The sequence below is a fragment of the Erythrolamprus reginae genome, chromosome 1 (genome assembly GCF_031021105.1).
Source record: "Erythrolamprus reginae isolate rEryReg1 chromosome 1, rEryReg1.hap1, whole genome shotgun sequence".
Lineage (NCBI taxonomy): Eukaryota > Metazoa > Chordata > Lepidosauria > Squamata > Dipsadidae > Erythrolamprus > Erythrolamprus reginae.
The window spans coordinates 73,956,864-73,979,387 of NC_091950.1; the positions used below are offsets into that span (position 1 = coordinate 73,956,864).

The window sequence follows — 22,524 nt, forward strand, 5'->3', positions numbered from 1 at the left end:
CCATCAAAATGGGAGCTATCCAGATTTCAGGGAGGGCCTTATTCCAGAGGACAGGCAGTACGTTAGAGAAGGTGCATTTAAAGGTGTGCATTCCAAAAGATGACATGGTTTAATCTGGGCGACCCAGAGTGTGCCGATTCTGTCCATCATTTAGGCAGAAACCACAAGAAGTAAGTGATTCCTCATATAATGAGGCTTCATGCCATAGACCCTATATTATATTATTATACTATATTATATTTCCATAGACAGTGTATTGCTAATTATCACAACAAAGGTGATAATTAGCAAATAAAAAGGAGGTCATCCACCTTATCTGGTTATAATTTGACTTAAAGTAGGTCTTATATACAAACTATTAAGAAAGTTTCGATACTTCCACAAATAGTGCAGTTGCACTTCACTTCATTCTCAATGGGATTTTTAGGAACCCAGCCATTATTATGAAGTCACATCAGTCTTCCTCCACAAAGGAAGGCAGGATTTAATTTAGAACTATTATTACACTCATAGTTGTCATAATGAACTAAAAATAATCATAATATATTTGAGTTAACTATTGATTGTACCATAAAGAAGAACTATAAGCTTAAATGTGGAGGTAATAAATGTAAGACAAAATAAAGTTAGAAGATGTTACGTTTAGATCGAGAATCAGTTTGGTTAAAACTCTTGGCTAGAACCTATGGAGTATAAATTCTAATCCAGCCTTGAGAATGAAGCCAATTATATAAATTGAGGAGAATCACCATCTTTCAGTTTTAGGAAGAAAGCAATAGCAATCTATTTCTGGAAAATCTTGCCAAGAAAATTACAAGTCCATCTATTCACCAGGACACCAGTTATAAATTGCAGATATTACCAATACTGGTGGTTGTCTCTCAGTTGCCACATTGATTCGTCATTGAGTAAACTATGCAGTATGATTGTTACCATTGTTGGTATGCCATGAGCTCCACATTTAAAGATGACTGAGTAAATAGTTCTGTGATAGAAAATGACCACATTGGTGGCACTTTATGAGAATTTCATAACAGGTAATTTGTGTTTTGTAGAAACCACATTATGATTTAATTTAGATCATCATAACATGAATGCATGCATGCATAAATACATCATATTTGTATCCCAGTTCTGTTTTGTAATGGTTTAAGGCATAGCCATTAAAATGTTTCCATGTAAAATGACATGAACGTACAAGAGAGAAAGTTCATTCAGAAATGTCATCTTCACATAGCTTAATAAAAAAAGTGACTTGATGTATTATAGACATTGCCTCTGAATTAACTGCCCAATAATTCTCAAGTTGTTTCTCACAGCATTGTTCAGCTAAATGAAATATTAGAGGATATCTATCTCTGTTCAACACAGGCCTACAATGCTGGAGGAGGAGGAAGACTTTCTTTGCAGAGCTTCATGAACAGGTAAGATGAATTTTATGGAAGACTATTAGTAAGTACTTTATGTATTCCTACGTGTGCCATATATTTTCTCTTAGCTCAACTGAAGGAACTAATAAATGAGAAGAAAGATATAAGAGGAAATTAGTTTTTTTACTGTTTGATACATAAGAATAACAAAAGAGCTGTACTACATATCCTACTATTAATAGTTCTTAGGTGTTAAATATAGAGACATTTTCTTTAAAAATACAGATCCAAAAGCTGATCCTTAAATTTGTACAATACTATGTTTGTATTTTGTAATATTGAATTTCTCACACAGAATGAAATCTTGATTTTCTCTATTTTAAGAATGTAAGCCTTTTGCTTTTATAAATCAAGTTATGCAATATATTTAAATAATTTTAATACTATTAAGCAAATCAATCTGAAACCTAGATGAAAATTATCCCAAGCCAAAAATATAAACTAGATCAAGCATTCCCAAATAAGGGGAAAACCTGGAGTCTTAGTGCAGCTACTTTTCTTAAAACATTACTTTCCATGAAATCTTTTTTTTTAGACTTCCTTTCATAGATGAAAGCTTGAACAAGCTCTGACAATATTTAATTTACTGTTTACTTAAAACAGGCTTGTTTTGAATAGTTTGTAATCATGCACTTCACAAGAGATGTACATGAAGGCGCCTCATATAGCAAAGAAAACCTAAAGGACCCCAGAGGAGTTTGGGTAATTTCATATAATTGAAGCAGAGCATTGATGCAGCTGGATGTGATGCTGCCTCAAGATGATGTAGATGTGTTTGATAGGAAAATTGGGAAAGATGAGATATTCTTCTTCATTAGAAAAAATAGACTTGCTGCCCTAGAAAAGATTCACTTAACATAACATATCAAGTACACAATGCAGCTTGATTTACAGGTGCACCTATTAACCAGTAATAATGTTGACTGAAGAAATAAAATATGATGAATAAAGATGGGCCAAAACTCTGGGGCTTGATTTGCAATTTTACAGTTGCACAAAATTCAGTCTAATTTGCTGCAAAGCACATATAGCAAACTCTAGCAATAGATTAACCAATAACACATGGTCTTAAGGGGGAAACTATTTTCACAACCTGCAAGTGTCACAGCAAACAAGAGCAAAATAGATGATAGCTGTTTGCTATATTATTTTCCGTCAGGTATGTGTCTTTTTCTTCTTTAGTCATCAAAGCTGAGTTTATCACTTTCCAGAGAAAACTACCCAGACTGAGCAGTGTTAGTATGTAGGAAACATCAACAGAATGGCTAATGTATAGCAGTTCTCCTTCTAGCCTTACTTTACACAACTGGTTCACAGCTCTGAAACATAATAAGGGACTAAGTGCATAAATAATTTGACTGCCACCGCATAGTTCTTCTTACATCCTTATAGTTGGTCCAAAGATAACAATTATCTTTCATAAGGACTAAACTATGACATCATTTGAAACTGCTGTTGTAAATTTTCTATTGTCATAACTTCTTTCAGTGTTACAAAACAAGGCAATAGTCATCAGGTGGACATTAAGGATGAGGTTCTGTGGAGGACATGTGCATGGTTTTCTGTGTCTTATCAGCTTTTAAAAGATGGTCCAAATGTCCAATAAATTAGCTGAATATCCATCCTCAGCAATTTAATAGAAAACATTGCTAAGGATAGAGGATCATCAATGGGTGCATCCATGTAGCAGTCTTAAGCTGATTGTCTCCTGTGCTGACCTAGCTAAGAATGAAACTGATATATTCCTGTTTAGCTTTTGATCCACTTCTTAGTTTTGGCAATGATGCTGGTCATATACAGTTACCATTGAACCTGGTTGGAAGATTCCTCCTGCTTCTTTCCCATTCTTAGCTATATTGGTGGGGGGAGAGTACCAATTATATTCCTTTGTATGAATGGGTCTTTCTATGGACACATACAGAAGTTTCCATTTATAGCCCTTGTCTGTGAGCCATTGTCTTCTTTTGAATAGAGATTTGCCAATTGTATATAAAATGGTAGATAGTTTCATTTTTCTTGTTGTCATTTGAATCCAAAGGAGAAATTCATGGAATTCTTGTCAATTTTTATGCAGCATTTGGGAGTTTCACAATTTCACTGTGAACTGAAAGGCTATTTTATCTTTCCACTGCTCCATTGCAGGGGTGCATTCCTCCCAGTTCAGATCAGTTTGCCCAAACTGGTAGCGACCCATTGGCGATGTCACAATGACGTCTCTGAACCGGATTTGTCAGTGCTGGTCTGTCTTTTTTTTTTTGAATTTTTTAAATTTATTTTTCTCCCCCCCACCCTGCCCACTCACTCACTCCTTACCACCTAATCTGCCTTTCCAGTTCCTACATAGTGCCTGCCCTGTGGCCCAACTGAGCTGCCACCTCCTGCCTACAGGTAAGTCATGGTCATGATAGACCCCCATATCTGGAGCTTGCCACAGCACCCCCCCCCATCCCCACTGGGCTTGTGACCTTACCTTCCTCCTAAGGCTGGTGGCGGAGGGGAAGGCATGCCAGCGCCCATAAGGAACCAATGCTTGGAGCAGTTTTGGAGCTTTTTAAGGAGGAGGACCACGACTCCAGCCATGTGTCTTCAAGCCTGGGCTATTGCAATAGCTTTTCACTTCAAGCAGCCTCGACTTGAAAACACATGGCTGGAGCCGTGGTCCTCCTCCTTAAAAAGCTCCAAAACTGCTCCAAGCATCAGTATCTCATGGAGGTTGAAAGTACTGATCTTCAATTTGGCTGTTTCTCTGTGCCTGACTTTCCGGATGGGTCTGTGCTTCAAAAGACTCTCTCTCTCTCTCCCAGCGACAGAGAAGGGGAAAGAAAACAGGTCACCAGAAAATATGTGGAGGGCTCCAACCTGTGCTTTCCAGGTCAGTGGCCAGGTTGTATTGCCTTAAGGGTTCAGAGCTATATGAAATCTGGTTTCCTTTAATTCTTTGGGTGATTACAAAACGTAATAAGGATAACAGATAAAGGAATCCTCATAAGGAGAACTAGGATCATGACCACTTAGCCACACCCACCAGTCACATGACCATAAAGCCATGACCATCATCACATGACCATCTAAGCACATCCACAAAATAAGCCATGCCTATAGATCTGGCAGTAAAAATATTCAGAACCCATCCTTTCTCCATTGGTAGGGTAGTTTCCAAAAAGAAACACAGAGAAAAGTTTGCTCTTTGACCAATCCTCTCTAACCTTTGTTTAGAGTCCAGTAGAATTTGTATAAATTGTTTTACATTTGGAAGAGCACAGTCAAGCCAGCAGCCCAAGACAAAATGGTTATAGGAGATGGTGATGAGTGGTAGCAAAGTGGAGACAGGCTCTATCCCAGAACATTAACTAATAAGAATGAGGAAATTTACCTATAATGAAATAGGTATAGTGCCTAAGTGCAGTAGGCAATCTGCACAAGTCTGCTTCTGCTGGGGGAGTTTGAAAAATACTTGCTTTGATATAAACAAACAAACAAACAAAATACGAGTGGAGGTTGGCTTCAGACCATGCTTGTGATGCACTGAGGACCCTGTCTTGTGTTCCTGTTCTTAAAAAATGAGAAGTAGTGATTTTAATGTCCAATGAGCAGACCTGAAATTATATTTTACTGCTGGGCAAGGCACCCTAGTCCAGTGATAGTGAACCTTTTTTTCCTCGGATGTCAAAAGAATGTACACGCACGCTTTCGCACAAGCACGAGTGCCCACATCCATAATTCAATGCCTGGGGAGGGCAAAAACAGTTTCCCCTGTCCCTCGAGGCCCCCTAGAGGCCAGAAACGGCCTGTTTTCCAACTTCTGCTGGGCCCAGTAGGTTCAAGGCTTCCCTGGAGCTGGGGGAGGGTAAAAGCACCCTCCTCCATTCCCCAGGAGGCTCTCTGGAAGCCAAAAACACCATCCCAGAGCCTCTGTGTGAGCCAAAAATCAGCTGGCTGGCACACACATGTACATTGGAGCTGAGCTAGGGCAACGGCTCGTGTACCAGCAGATATGGCTCCGCGTGCCACCTGTAATACAGGTGCCATAGGTTCGCCATCACTGCCCTAGTCTTTTAACATAAAACTGTGGAATTCTCATGGGTTATATACAGTATTTCTACCAATGCTTTTAAGTTTCTTTAAAATGACATAATGCTAGACTGGCAGTGTAATGGCTAAGATTATGTAATTCCAAATTGTCCCAGAATTTTAAAAAAGATAAAACTTGAAAAGAATCTCACCAAACCGGAAAAAATTGCCTTTATGTAAATTAATTAAATAATTTAGAAAGAGACAAAAACCTCAAATTATGAGATCTGAATATATAACAATTGGCCATTAAAAATAACCCATTGCATTATGGTAAAAAATGTCAACAAAATGGTGACTCAGTGTATAGCTGCTGTGAAAAAGGAATTAAATATATAAACTGTATAATGCCCTATTTTGTGTGAATTGTATATGATTTATAATTGTGCTGTATTCAGCTTTAGTTCTGTGGTTTGGAAAAGACATTGTAGAAGTGGGAAAGATATGAAAAAGACAAACAGTCATAAAATTGGAACAACTCTATAAGAAATGTTACATTGAAGGATAAAATAAGAAGGTGAAAATGCTTGACACGTAAAAATAAGACTGGTGAAAGTGGATATGAACAGGTTTTTCTCCCTAAAATGGAGTAATCCAGTCAACCTGAATAGCACGGATTCAGAAGATAAAAGAAAGGAAATCATTACAAGAAGATACAGCGATGCTTACTAGCTTGGACAGCTGCACAAAAGAATTATCATAGGGAATAAAACTAATCTATATATTATTTTCATTATCTGAGGTAATATTCTTCTGGGTAACAACTGCTGGAGATCATAAAGCCAGAAAATAGTCTTACAGTCATAACCTGCTTGTATGCTTCCTGGTGGTATCTTATCGGCCACTATGAGAATAGATGATGGATTAATTAACCTTTTGATCTTTCCAGCATGATCCACAAACAAGACTATTGTAGCCACCACTGAATATACTACTATTACATATGCATTTAATATTAGTGGTGAAGGTACATACATAAATATATTATTTTTATTATGCAAGCATAGACATACCATACTATTGTAATGAGTCTCTCCCAAACTAATGTTGAACAAAGTCCACGACGGGAAAAATTACACATCCCTTCCCTTTGTTCAGACAAGAAAAACTAGTGCAGGCATACTCAAAAGATTTTCTTTTGCAGCAGCATGAGTTCAGTCAAATATTTTATGTGAGGATCTATCCAAGGCTAACTATGAAGAGCTTTGTCATGTGTCTCACATAATGAGTTCAGGCACCTGCTCCTTCAAATACTCTATCAGGATAATTTTGACACTGCACTTCATGGGAATTTAATTTCATAGACTTCTGCTTAAATAGAGATTAGAGTTTCTGCCAAAACAATATCAATTGAAAAGATGACATTATAATTAATATAAAACAATGACTAGCTCTATCTTTCAACTACAAACAAGACACTATGTTAAAATTTTGCAATGTATATGTACCCACTGAGAAGCATGCCTAATTGAATTCTATCCTAAAGTGTGCAATTGTGTAGCATGCATAGTGAAATGTAAACGTTACTTATTTTAAGGAGAATGTTTATAGGATTGCAATTTGATTCCCCTAGCATATGTTAAAACTCAATTGCTTTGAGCATGGAACATCTGATATTGAAAACTAACCCACACCATTATCTGGAACTCAGATTTGGATCTCTACTCTTCATATATCCAGGGATGGGCTGCTAGCCGGAATGCTAAATTGGGCTCACCGCGGCGGCTCGTGAGTGATTTTGCTTCTGCACATTTGGAGATAGCAAAATCGCGCATGGAGCCGTAGGTGATCCCCTGTTTTGGCAAGGGTTTTTTTGCTTCTGTGCATGCTGAAACATGGGCGCACCTGTGGCTCCATGCACAATTTTGCTATCTCCACAAATGCAGAAGCAAAATCGCGCTGGCCCAGCAAGCACTCACAAACCATGGCGGTGAGCCCAATTTAGTGTTCCGGCTGGAGCCCACCCCTGTATATATCAATCTGTCTGGCCACATCCATCTGTCCATCCATCCATCCATCCATCCATCCATCCATCCATCCATCCACCCATCCATTCCTCTCATCATTTTTTTCAATGGATTCCAAATTTCTTCATGCAGTTATATTTTCATTCAAATATAATACTTATAATTCTTCCAGCATTATTTAGATTTTGAGGTAATGAGGCAATATTATAAACTTCACATTGTAATGGTGGGTCCACAATTGTAATGGTTGGGCCCACAATTAAAAATTGATTTTTAATAGGGGCAATTGGAACTTTGTTTAAACCAAGTTAAGGACCTTTAGGCTTCCTCCATATGAGTAGGAGTTCACTTTTTGAATAGTAAGAAGGGGCTGGGAGATCAGGATTTTAGAGATGCTTCGGTGGGGCATGGCCCAAAAAAGGTTGGGAACCACTGGCCTAAAGTCTCTGTGAGTGAATAAGTGGCTATATAAATTTTCTAAATAAAAATGTACAATATAAAAATATTTAAATGATCTTACATCACAATGAAAAATACAGCACAAAGAGGACTACATTAATATTAGAAAGTTCTTCTTTGCCATTTATTTATTTATTTATTAAATTTCTATACTTCCCATCTCACCTAAATGACATTGAAATATAAAAACTGTATTTATTTGTAAGGATATGGGTTATTTTAAAAAAATTACTATCTTAGGGTTTTTAACCTTGCTGTAGCTTTTGTCCTACACTATTTACATTTAAAACCTCCAAATGAGAGTCTATCTTTCCCCCCATTCATTATTACTGAGTTTTTAATTCATACAGGTATATTATGTATTTCTGGAAAACTCAAACTATATACTGTATAATATATAATGAAGGTAAGAATAATAGCAATAAAGAAAATGTTTTTTATTATTAATTTTGGTAACAAAATAATTTTGTCTTACCAAGTGTGTTTCCAGGTAAAGTTTAAGACTGTCCGTCTCAGCCTTTGGAGGAGTCCAGTTTTCTGTGGTTTCCATGGCTTCATTTAACCATTGAATGAATTCATCCAACTTGCTTACAAACCCCTTTAAAACAAGAAATGGCAGTTGTTAAAAAAACCAATGTAAATCAATAATACAGTTAAAATATAATTTGGCAACCAGTAAGTAGCTGTATATACTAAAACAATGTGAATGGTGAAGATGGATGGGAGGAAATGAATTGGGCCTAACTTATATTGAGAAAATTTAGGACAGCAATGAATATAAATTAAAGGTTATATATTTCTTTTCATGACCATGGAAACCCCCTATTTCATGAGAGGCAATTTTGGAAATTTATATGTTTTATATGGGGAGAAACAGAGAGTGCGAGGGAGAGAGGGAGAGAGAGAGAATCAGAAACATAGAAGATTGATGGCAGAAAAAGGCCTCATGGTCCATCTAGTCTGCCCTTGTACTATTTTTATCCCAGGCATATTTAAATTCAGTTACTGCATTGTTAAATTCAGATCTGCATTGTCAAAGGTTAGAAAACAAGGAAGACTACTATGTTATATTTTGACCCTCCATGTTTTAGAATCCACTTTATAAACATTTTTCCTCATAATTACAATTAAAAGTAATTATAATATCTGAATAGAAAATGCAGAATTGAAAAATAGCAGCTGACGTACCATGCTATAGAAAAACTAAAAATAATAAATATCGAGATAATATCCATGCAATCAATATTTGCATCTCAGAATACATTGCTGCCATTTTGTTTACGCTGCTCTGGCTTCCAGTTCACTTGTTAAAATTGCAACATGTCAGAAAGCATAAAGTCTTTATCATATCTGCCAACAGATTCCTAACTAGGTAGATGAAGAAAAGGTTCTGCTCAGGTTGTAACAGGATCATTCCTAAGGAAGCCTGATTAGCAGCTTCATTTATTGATTTGATTTGGTTGCCCAACTCCAAATCAAGTGTAAGCATTAGCAAACAGAATAGACCAGCCTCCCTAATAGCAGATGTTCTCCAGATGTGTTGGATAATTTCCCATAATCCTGAAACTTTTGGATTATGAAAATGGAATTCTAACACGTTCAGTTTACAGTATTTCAGAAATTGAAATAACTCTCCAACCTTCCATAATTTATTTTGATTTCATATATTTGTATTGATTTATTTATGTTATAAGTCATCTGAGAAGCTTTTATGGGTGTAGATTTTTGAAAGAAAGGGGTAGCAACCCTGAGATAGGGGCTCTTGAATAAATATATACAGAGACACAAAATGAAGATTTTATACTGTAATTGGAATTGGTTATGAATTTTGTGCTATTAATTTTAGTAAGAAATGTAAGATAACGGTCCTAATTCAAAATGTGATGCTATCATTGTATCTTAAGTACAACCTTGGGGGTGGAGGTTGCGTCTTGGCACACATACTAATAATTAGCTGGAATGCTGTGATCTACTACCAAGTAATTTTTTGTTTTTTATTTATTTATTTTTACTCAGTGAAAATTTCCTCTAGCCAATCAGAGTTGGACAAGGAGAGGAAACTTTATTTCTCTCTATATTTTTCTGTCCACATTTTACAAAGCCTCTTGTGAAATGCTGGAAGGATTTTTAAAAATTCAGAAACAGACAGCTAGAGAACTCCCATATGGGGGTTGCTCCAACTTCTTGTTTCTGACAAAATCACATTTGGTTGCACTGCCTGAAAGATATGCTAGTTGAATAACCTCCATATAGTGTGACTACAGTCATTGATCCTTCCTTCTTTCTCTATATGGGGTGGGTATAACCATTGCTCCTTCCTTCCTCCCTCCCTCCCTCCCTCCTTCCCTCCCTCCCTCCCTTCCTGTAAAAATAATTGCTCTCTCTAATTTATGTGCTACACATATACTGAACATATGTTAGAACCATACAATATACAGAAGCTTTTGCACAAATCTCCAGTTAGAGATACAGAAGTTAATACAAAGTTCTCACAGAGGGCAAGATTTGTAGTATCATTTATTGTCCATATATGTCATCTTAGGGGGAGAATAATGTAGATAATAAAAATAAAATCCTATTCAGAATAGATAAATATTTTTTTTGGATATATAAACATCCCGTGACCTACTAATAAACAATCAGTAATTTGGAACTTATATTTTTAAAATATATAATACACACACACACACACAATATTTAATATTTTAAAAGCTATTTGTAACTGAAGTAAAATTATAACACAGAAAACTGATTGGATAGAATCATTTATTAAATAATATAAACATTCCCCTTGTAGATTTATTAAAATATACTGTACTGTCATTAAGGGCCATAATGTTCTTATTACAAGTAAAGATAATTAGGGTACACATACCTGAAGTGTAACTATAAATTCAGAACTAGATGAAAGTGTAAGAAACTAATATTATGGCTATACCTGTGATTGGAATAAAGTCCATTTTCTAATGAAAAATTTAAATCTAAAAAAACCCCCACCACTTTTCTGATGATATCTATAAAATTTTATGGAAACTATTAAAAAAAAACTGTAGAAAAAGAAAAAATATTTTTAATGTTTAAAGCCTCAAAACTGAAAATCATTATGGCTTTCATGAGGGTGCAACATTGTCAGGTCCAAAGTATTATTATCTAAGTAAACAGCACCATCTGGAGGAATATCCACAAAATAGCAAATTCATCATGAGATTTTAAAAAAACCCTATTTAATCTTAGTCATAGCCTTCTAGCCATTATGAAATGCCAACCTATGGCAAATACTGGAAATATCTATTAATTACTATCTCCCTTTATAGAAATACTATCCAGACTTTCTGCATCCATGAGCAGGTTTGGAATTTTAAGCTTATATTTTTGATACTCTTACAAAATGACTTCTAGTGGGCAGACCTGATGATTTAGCAGATGGCTAGTGACATGGTTGGCCATTTACAATAACCAATTACAAAAGCTGTCATTTTTCCACATCCAAACCTTCCCCAATTCCTTCCTTGCATGCATTAGCCTGTGGAGAAGCCCCATTAAGAAAAGGTGGGCACCCAACCAAAGGAAATATTGGGACACACCTGTACCTCATGTTTATTGTTTAATAAAAATTATAGGAGCTCAATAGAATCTGTAGTCATTTTCAGAATATGTATGCTGGAGATATTACATTTACCTTTGGTGAATGCTAATTTAATAATAATAATAATAATAATAATAATAATAATAATAGTAGTAGTAGTAGTAGCAGCAGCAGCAGTGGTATAGTAGTAGTAGTAGTATAGTACAGTAGTAGTAGTAGTAGTAGTAGTAGTAGTAGTAGTAGTAGTAGTAAACAAAAGGTGCTCTGGGAATTTTGGAATTCTTTCAAGCAATTTTAAAAGCAGTGCTATGAACACAATGTAGTTTATTTATTGTGCATCTTGTACTGCCTCAATTACTGGAGCAACTCCAGGATTCAGGTTTAAATAGAAATAACAGAAATAAATGAACAAACAACACAACACCCCCCAGCAGCAATGCATATTTCATTTCAGGAAAAGATAATCAAGTTAAACACACTTATAACAATCAAAATAGATGACCAGAGAGCAGGTCATCACACCAAGCCTGGACCATTGCATGTGAAATACAACAGGATGTTGTAGCTCCATGTGAGGTGATTTTTCCGCTCACATGGTTGCTCATATTCCATTGGTCTTTGAATGTTTAAGTGTATTTGGAAGAATAATTAACTCTACATATACTGTTATGTCCCGGAATCAGCAGGGTCACTCCCGATAGGCTGAATCTTCGGCAAGAGTTTCCGGGGCTGTGATTGGCCACCACACTCCGATTTAAAAGGGAGCAACTCTGCCTTTCTGTTCGTTGCTGCTGTTGTGGTTGTTTGCTAACCATGCTGTTAATAAAGGACTGTTGTCTAATTCACCTGCCTGTTCCTTGAGGGATTCCACTGGGTCAGGGGTGGATTCTTGATTCCGCTGCTACCAGTGTGCATGTGAGAGATTTTGGTGATTTTTTTTCTTCCACACATGCGCAGAAGCAAAAGGTTACCAAAATCTCTCTTGCATAAGGAATGAGAGGAACAGAGGAATGGGAGTCTAGCACAAAGTCTATAAAATAATCTTTTGCCAAGAAGTCATATCTAATCTGTCACAAGGATCACTCAACTCAACAGCGCCAGTGCCAAATATTTCAATATACCTGCAAACCCCAGGAACCAGTTCATATTTGATGAGTGCCAGATGACTTTAGCCAGAAAAGCCTTTATTATTGAAGCTTTCAGTGTGACAGTAGCTCATTGCTAGAAGAAATGTCTACGGTCTGTAAATCTGTCTATTAAGTACCCCTTATGCTATTAATTGCCATTTCTTAATATATATTCTTAGGAACTACACATTTTCTATTTGGATTTTAATGGTACAGGATCTCCTGTTTGAGCCGGGGGTTGAACCAAGGGTTGGCTACTGGCCGGACGGGAGAGAATGCAGTGGGGCATGGGTCTTACCAGCCTAGCCATTCTTTTGTTGAAATCCTGATTCTATTTGCTTTTATTGGATAATTTATCCTGCTGAATTTAAATAGATGTACTCAAGGGAGGGCTACTGCCCGGATGGGGGAGAACACAGTGGGGTAGCAAAAATGGAGCTCCCCCCCCCCCAGAGCACCCAATTTGCACTGAAAGATGTTGAAATAAAATGCAGGGTGTCCTGAATAAGCCATACCCACAGTGTGATAGAAAAACTTTTGGTAGCCCTTCCCTGGGTTGGACTACTAGAACTTCAAGGTCCCTTCTATCCAGTATTGGGTTTCTACCTAGATGGGGAGGGGCTGGTGTTCCGGTAGTGAAAATGCAGTGGCAATACCTACAGGTGACCGGTGGGCTGGTGTATGCATCAAAGCAAGATTTGGCTTCTGCACATGCGCAGAAACAAAATCTTGTGAGAGGACGCCCGGGCGTGTGAGATTTCAACAGAAGCAAAGAAATCTACAAAATCTCGCACACCCGCGTGTCTTCTTGCAAGATTTACTTCCTGCACAAATGCAGAAACCAAATCTCGCTCTGACTCACAGACACACGGACGCTGGACGTGCACACTGCCGGTCACCCAGCAACCACGGCAGTAGCGGAAGTAAGAATCAACCGCCGCCTGCTTCCAGCTCTATTCTGATTGATTGATTCAAATATACACTCTCTTGCTCTGTCTTCAGGAGTTCTGAATTCAAAAATCTGCACTTTTTGTTTAACTCTGTTTACTTTTCAATTCACAATTTGTTGAGGTCAAACTTCAATTTTCTTATGAATGTTTTCGCCTGAGAAAAAGGACAGAAACACCAGCCTGAAGATGATGAGTGAGACCTCATCGAAACGTCGCCAGAAATTTCCAAATCCTACACGGGAAGAAACCCGAATATACCAAGACCGTCATATATATATATATATATATATATATATATATATATATATATATATATATATATAGAGAGAGAGAGAGAGAGAGAGAGAGAGAGAGAGAGAGAGAGATATTGTTCTGAGTTCGGGTTTTGCCCTGTGTAATGTTTTGCATGTCTATGCGACGTTTCGGCGAAATCACATTCACCATCTTCAGGCTGAAGTTCCAATCTTTGTGTTGTTGTAATATAGTATTGTGTTGTTGTATATATAGTATATGACCTGTTTATTCATATACCAGGTTTTGTGCACAGCTTCCTAATGCATACATGTTGGAAGGTCATATATACATTTTTTAAAAATGTTGACTTGCATACTCCAATTTACAGAAGGACACCTTTAGAATACTCATAAATTCAAGTTCAAAAATAACAACACTTTTTCAGCCCTCTTTAATGTTCTGAACTTTCTTTTTCAAAACTAGTCCATATGTATGGTTATCAAACAAGGGGCATTATTTGGGTAAGCAGGTTTGTGCAATAGACAGAAGGAATAACATTGAAGAACAAGTGAAATAGCTTCAACTAAGATAATGGTCAGATAAATAAATCTGAGTGCAAGCCTGCAAGGAAAAACAATATAATTTGAGAAAGTATCTGAGACACAACTTTCTTTTACAAAGATAAAAAAGTGCTCGTAGCTTCAGAGGTTATAGGTACAAAATCATATTCAGATTCTGAACCTGTATCCTCATTAATAACTTTGGTTTCCTAATCTAGTCCACTTTGACCTAAACTCACACCAGAAACTTTTTTTAAAAATGTTCTTAGGTATAAAGAACATTTATAGGTATATGTGTAGTATAGGAATCAGACTGGCACACCTCTGGGGTCTGAAAATTGAAGATCACTAGTTTCTCTTTAATCCATTTTACTTCTCAGGATTGTTAAAGTTAGAGAACAGAATGCTATCTTTTCAATCTTGAGTTGGATATAAACTTAACAAATAAATATATCAAGTCATTCTTGATAAAGATCACTGATATCATTGGGGAGCCTACACAGTGTAGTGATTTGCTCTCTGTTTGCTCCAAGCAGGAAGTATGCATTATACATCTATCCATACATACATATCTGTTGCTATTTTCACTGAGTATCTGTAGTAGAACAAAAGGCATATATGTTACCTTATAAATAAATAATCATCAGCCTAGTGTTTCTCAGCAGCTGCATAGATCCTTGCCAGCAGGTCCACATTCATGAAAACAACATTTTGCCAGGTTTCAGTTTAGTATTGTGTTTGGTCCTTACCCATGGATGTTCAAAGTTGTAATCTCGTTTCGCGTGGAAATAAACTGACCTAATTTGCTTTCCCCATGCTGAAGTGCATAACAATATAAACTATAATTCCTATTCTGTATTTCTTCAAATTCTTCAGCACAGTTTTGTCTTTAAAAATATACCACAATGCATATAACATATTTAAAACAATCATAAGATGCATATAAAGTCATAAATAGATGTTTTTCATATGGATTCCATTCCCACCAGAAAGCCCTCTCTTGAATACCAGTACAGAAAAGTGATGGAATGGACATATGACAGAACTCTCAAGAACTTAATACAAAAAATATATAATTCATCTCTCATTCCCTATTGACCTTGTCTTACTGCTAATGAACATTAGGGCAGTATCAGACTTTTAAAAGAGATTTTTTGCAAAACAGGCTGGTATAATCATCCCCTAACCCCCAACATTTTACCCTTAGACTATCCACGGTTGACCTCTCCAGATTCCTAAGATGTCAGTAATGAGCGTGCATAAGCGCACTACAGTGCCTTCCATCCCCTGTCCTGTAGTCTCTCCAAATCTCGTATTTCTTCTCTACTATATCCTCTATAACCTTCATTGTGTATTATTGTGTATTGGACAAAATAAATAAATAAATAAGAAACTCTTTTCCGAACATTAAAGGCAAAGAGTATATCAAAGGATTTGACACACTTCTTTTCAAAGTCTTTCCCCAAAGTGAAGCTGTTATGCACACATATGGGAAAGCCCTCGAAACAGTCATGTCAAATCTTTTGGGTGATGTGGCTGCTTCAACATTTCAAGTATGTTGCATGCATCAATGTGTCTGGAGGTTGTTAGGCTCTGGATGGGTGCTAACAGGCTCAAACTCAATCCTGACAAGACGGAGTGGCAGTGGATTCTGCCTCTCAAGAACACCCCCATCTGTACATCCATTATCATGGGGGGGATGACTTTTGACCCCCTCAGAGAGGGTCTGCAACTTGGGCATCCTCCTCAATCCACAGCTGACATGGGACCATCATCTTTCGGCTGTGGCAAGGGGGGCTTTCACCCAGGTACTCCTGATGTACCAGTTGCAGCCCTATCTGGACAGGGAGTCTCTACTCACAATCACTCATGCCCTTATCACCTTGAGGTTTGACTAGTGCAATGCTCTCTACATGGGGCTACCTTTGAAGAGTCTTCAGAAATTTGAAATCATGCAGAATGCAGTCGCGCAAGTGGTTATGGGCCTTCCAAGGCTAACCATATTTCTCCACACTCCATGGACTGCATTAGCTGCTGATTGCTTTCCGGATGCAATTCAAAGTGTTGGTTATGACCTATTAAAGCCCTACATGGAATTGGACCAGATTACTTCTGGTACTGCTTTCTGCTGCATGAGGCCCAGCGACTGGTTCGGTCCCACAGAGTCAGCCTTCTCCAAGTCCTGTCAACTAGACAATGTCATTTGGCAGGACCTAGGGGAAGAGCCTTCTTTGTGGGGGGGGGGGCAGCCCTCTGGAATCAGCTCCCCCCAGAAATTCACACTGCCCCCACCCTCCTCGCCTTCCGTAAAAGTTTAAAGACCTATCTGTTCCACATAGCTTGGGGCCATTAGACCCTAGCCCCCTGGATGACAAGTGTAGTATGTCTTGCTGTGTGAATGGGAATAAATGATTTTAAGTCTTATTAGAGTTTTTAAAGTTTTTTAGCTATATTAATTGGATTTTTAGATATGTATATTGTATATTGTTTGGATATGTTGTGAGCTGCCCTGAGTCCCCACAACATATCAAATCCAATTAATAATAAATAAATAAATAAATGTATTTTGTAAATTTCCTCTTTATGCTGCCATAAATTGATAAGAAAATAAAGCTCTATCCACTTCATCTGTTTCCTACTTACCTCCATTTTTTTCCATACAATTTCATTATTCTCTTGGTGTTGTATATCTTCCATCAGTTGCTGTATTAAAGCTGATTTATTTGTCAGAGTTCTTTCATTTTTATCAGAATCCTGACATATTGATGGCTTTCGTGGCCTGTCTTCTAGGTACCTTTTCAAGCTAGATGTGCAAAGTTCTTCGTCAGAAAGAATATCACTAAGAGGGCCTGATTCAATGCTGTCTCCTACTGACGATATGATGTCACTTGAAGAGCTCGGTGAAATTCTACCTAACCTTTTGTGCTTCTTTTTGACCTGATAGGATGGGTAAAGCTCTGAATCTGAATTCATTTCAGATAGTTCCCAGTCATCGATGTTTTGAATAGTTTCTCCTGGAGATTTCTGTGGAAGTAATTTTGTCAGATTTTCTAATTTCAAAGCTAATACTTCCGTCTGTTTGAGATGCGATGGAAGAGCTAAGTATTCATCAGAGCCATACCAGGCATCACCTATTTTATTTTCTGTGCTGGCATTATTTGGTGAAGATGAGTGGGTTTTTTCAGTCTTGTTTCTTGCAAGAAGAGGGAATGGAGATACAGCAGGATTTGATCCAGCTGAAAAGCTGCTGACTTGGCTATGAGTGGGTGAAACAGATGGTTCTCTTTCGCTGCTAAACTGGCCATTCAATTCTTCTTGCTTGTAAAGTTCAGAAGAGGTTGATGTTGTATCACTTTCTGTTCCTTCTATGGAGTGCATGCTGCCCGAAGAAATTCCGTTTTGTAAAGCCAGAACTCCCCTTTTGTCTATCTGATTGGTGGGTGTAGTATTTGATGCCATTTCAGAAATCCTGCAGGACGCCACCTCTTCGGGAATGTCGTGTGACTTCTTGCACCGCAGCTTCTGCCGTCTAGCATTGTCACTTGACTTACTTAAAGCCATGGATTTTTCTTTGAAATGATTTTGAATTGCAAACTTGAGTTCACTTAAGTTGTGTAAACAATCGCAGGACTGACTTATGGCAGAAGGGCAATTATTGTATGTCGTTTGTAATGCTAGGCAAAGCTTGGATCGGTCTGGTGGCTCTAGCAGTGAGGGGGTGCTCTTACTGATTTCTGTCTTAATCAAAGAGAACTGGTTTTTTATATCATTGACTATAAGATCTGTTTTAAATATGTCTTCTTTGAGAAAGAAGCCCCTCTTGGGCAAAGTGGGCTGTGTGGGCGAATCCTCATTGCAGTCAAAACCATCTTGAATTGATCTCTTGGGAGTTGAGTTTTCATTATGAGGGTGATGATTAGCTTGTGCACCACTGGAGGCCATTGGATTTGGCTCCTGTTTCATTGTTTCTAAGACCTTCTTGTGGCCAAATGAGACAGCCGAATCCTCAGAAGCTACTTTACAAAAGGGTAAGTGTTCAAAAAGATGAGTTAGTGAAAGTTCAGTTGATATAGTTGATGGTTCTTTGCAACATTGGCTGTCCCCCTGCAGCTGATCTATTGACAAGGGTAGATGGATTTCCTTTGTATTAATACTTTCATTGCATTTGGAAGCACCTGAATCTGTTGCTACAGCCAGTAATCCCACACCTCTAGTAAGTTCTGGAAAGGCTTTGTCCATTTCACTACAGCTCCAAGACTCAAAGGATGTTATTTTAGCTGGACTGGAAGTCATGTCCCCAAGAGTACCAAGCAAATCCTCACTCGGGCTGTAGTCAGACAGTTCAAAGGCAGTAATTCCACAGTCTAAGGATAAATAATTCTGAGAGCATTTGATGGTTAGCTGTCCTGAGTCATCCACTTCTGTTAAAGAATCAAGACGGTCCTGTAACAAAATCAAAAGAGGAAAAAGAGTTGTGCTTATGATTTTTTAAATCTATAATGCTAAACCTTGCGGATACAGAAATGGGAACGGTGGAGCTGGTGGGTGTCCTCTTGATCTTTAGGACATTACTGATCATAAAATTATCACATTGCTTTATACATTTCACTGAAAATGGATAACATTAATTAAATAATGAAGAATGCAATAATGGAAGAGATTGTCCATTTGTTGGCAGCTTTAAATAATTGGCGTAGAAGTGATGTGTTATGCCTGGATAACATTGAATGGAATGTGAATGGCAAAAAGTTCATGAACCAATGTTTAATGGAGCCATATGCATTAAAGTCAGTCCCTGATGGCATTTTATTATATTATTCTTATTTATTACTATCATTACTATTATTACTATCATGCAAGGAATACGAAATAATAATTAATTGGTTCAGAACTCAATATATAACCTGAGTTAGTTGTATATCCTTACAGCTTCAGATAGTCAGGGTATTTCTTTATTTCTCCTTACTTGTATATCTGGAATATTACAATGTTTTGATTTTTTAAAAATCTCATTTTTATTATTCAATTGCTATTTAATTAAGAAAAAAGATAAGCTTCTATTTTTTGTTTTTAACCCTTTCTTCAGGAACGTGTGGTTAAAATTGGGAGAATTCTTGAATAACCTTTAATTTTAAAAAAAATATGTCTAATATGTGTGGATAAAGAATGCTTTAACTTTAACTCTTTTGTGGGCAGTTTAAAAATTTAAAGCCTGTGATCAAAGCAAATGCAAATATTCAAAAATTTCTATAAAATTTCATAAAAATAGATTTGGAATTATAACAGAACATCTGCCATTATTTATGTTAATTTATATTATTGTGTAATTGCCATAATAGATTTGTATATTTTTAGGATAGTTCCTAATTCCTGTTTAAATAAAAGGCATACTGGGATATTATGATTATTAAACAAAGGTGTTGATATTTTTTTAAATTTTAGCAGAGGCAGACATATAAAATACATCACCATAGAAATATAGAAGGAAGTTGGGAATAGTGTATCCCCTACATTTCCACATCAAAATTCCCCAGGTTAAAATATGTTTCTGGAGAAATATTGGAGACAAATATTGTACTATATTTCCAACTTGTTTTTGCTTTTTTTTCTTATACTGCAAAGATCATGAGTGTTGAGAGTACAATAGTTGTTCTCCTGATACATGCCATGACTTGGATTCTGTAACACTTTTCTGACCTGGTTTTGCCCTGCTTGTAGCCTTGTGAAGTGAGCAAGGGGCAAGCTTTCCTTATTCTAGTATTTACCCTCTGCCCAGAACTAAGAAAACTATTTCTGAAATTTGACACAGGACACAAAACAAATTCAGAGCCAAAAAATATAACTGTTTGTTGAAAAAATAGTCCCAAACACTTCTTTTTTTCTTAGGAAGCACTCTCCTCAATAGTGTGACTATTTTTGAACCATGTCTGTCTGTCTATCAATCACTGTGAGTGTGCATGTGTGTTTGTGTATGTGTAAAGGTCTGTCTCTATTTGTCTCTCTGTCTGTCTAGTATTTCCCTGAAAACTTGTTTCCATTTTTTTATCTCCTGATTCATGGACATAAGAAATCTGTTCCAATAAATTCATCCTTTCCTTATGGGAAAGATTTACTCCCTGTTTCATCTCCAAAGCAGCATTTCATTTTGGTCACATCACGAATATTGTGCTGTTTCTTAATGGGGAAAAGTTCTTACATATGAGTTTGTGGCATGTTACTCTTAACGGGTTTGCTGGAAAATATTTTTCTGCAGAAATAATAATAAATAATAGTTGGATGAAATAGCTACTGACAAAACAGACTGAAAAATTATTGGCTGAAGGTTAAACATATTTGTGAGCCATGGATAATGAGAACTTGTTGTGTTTAGAAGTGTATCAGTTTAATGTGTATTGTGAATGAATGACAGGTGAAAGGGTGGTGGTATGACAGACCCTCAATCGAGTAGCATTAAAAAATGAATATGTGATGTTTGAGTTCATGTTAAGATAGGAAAACGGCAGCATGATAAGAGCCATAGGTGCAACACAAAGGCATTTTAATTAATTCTACTGACCACTGGGATTCATATTTACAGCGTGTCTCCCACTGTGACATTTACTGCTCCCAAGACACCCAGGAAAAAGGAGTGGCACCCTCAGGAATGCAATGCAAGATCTTAAAAGTCAAAGGCTTAGAGCAGGTAAGAGATTGGCCTGTATTTTAATATTTAGGAGTTAGGTGCAAAGTACTGATAGATTTCTTGTATGCACAAAAAAGAATGTTCATATCTAATAATGCTTGGAGAATAGCTTTGGAATGTAAGATCAAATTTTAGTCATTTAGTCATTCATTTGATAATGTAAGTCAACATCTTTTCCTCTGAAACTATGGTTAGGGAAGTTGTTTATTTACAACAGTGAATTGGAATTTCAACCAAAATTAGATCTAAAGAAATGGTGGGTCAGAAGCAAATACCAACAGGAAATGAAGGTGGGAGAAGAATGGACTCAGTTTCAGAAACAACCACTCTCTGCTAATCTGCTTCTGAAAAAAAACCCTGTAAAGTGGTATATATATATATATATATATTTATCATCTTTATCAAGCTTCTGTTACTTAAACTGTAGTTGGTAGGAAGAAAAAAGAACCAAACCAACAGTTCTGATCAATTCTTTGTAAATGTATGTATATATTTATGTATAAATGTATAACTTAAATCAAGTGAGAGTTTGTGAAGCCAAACTTACATTTTGTGCAGAACTTCTGTATTGACAATTTGTATTCTATTTCTAAAAAGCAGGCTCTCAATTGATGTGAGTAAATGAAGTATCTAACACATCTAGAAATGAGCTTTTTCCTGAAAACTGGATTTGAATTCAGATTAAATTTAGTATTCCGTTCAGGAATCAACTTTGAAGTTAATAAAGACCTTAATACTGTTCAATTAGAAGATCCTTCCATTCCATACTATGAAATAGTCTAAATCTCTTGCTACCGGCTTATGGAGCATTAGATAGTTCTCTCCATGTTTATCTCTTCAATTAATTGACAGAAGTTAACATGAAGGTCACCCACTATGAAACCATCATGAAGTATTGGCATTAGTTCCACTGTCATTTTGCAATCCCTGTAGAATATTGGTGTGTCAGAGCCAGAGGAAAAAGTGAAAGACATTTTATTTAGCGAATTAATTTCCAAGCATTGCTACAGCAGTACCCAATATTTTAAGAAATTGTTACCTGTCATGCATAGGTCTTTGATGGAGAAGCTTAGATTGTTTATAATTTTAGTTATAAATTACATAAATATTGTGCTCTCAAGAAAGTAAGAATTCATCAGTCCAAATACATATAATCTCAAGAATTAAGAACATAAGAAACTATGATACGTGGCCCACTTTAATCTTGTATTGTTTCTCATAAGGGCCAACCAAATAAAACTGGGTGTTTGTTAGCAGCCCCTGTCTTCTGCAGTTGTCCCCCTTCATATTCCTTCCAGTCCGAGGAATATAAAGTCTTCTCATCAAATAGCCTTAGATAAATCTGACTTTTGTACTCATCTTCAAGTTAGCGATTATCATCATATCAAGGGGTAATTAATTCTGCAAATTGATTGTGCTTTATGTGAAGATGTGCTTCCTTTTATCTATTTTAAATCA

The 22,524-nt window shown here is 36.8% G+C and overlaps 1 protein-coding gene across 1 annotated transcript in view; it reads right to left on the minus strand.

Moving 5' to 3' along the window:
• The window catches only part of AKAP6 (A-kinase anchoring protein 6), a 271,172-nt gene that overhangs the window by 208,530 nt on the left and 40,118 nt on the right, over positions 1–22,524 (minus strand). Inside the window, exons 3-4 of the mRNA XM_070734077.1 lie at positions 17,028–18,827; positions 8,403–8,525 (exon numbers count right to left, since the gene is read on the minus strand). Coding sequence (XP_070590178.1) covers positions 8,403–8,525; positions 17,028–18,827 — 1,923 coding nt within the window. The remainder of the gene's footprint in view (positions 1–8,402; positions 8,526–17,027; positions 18,828–22,524) is intronic.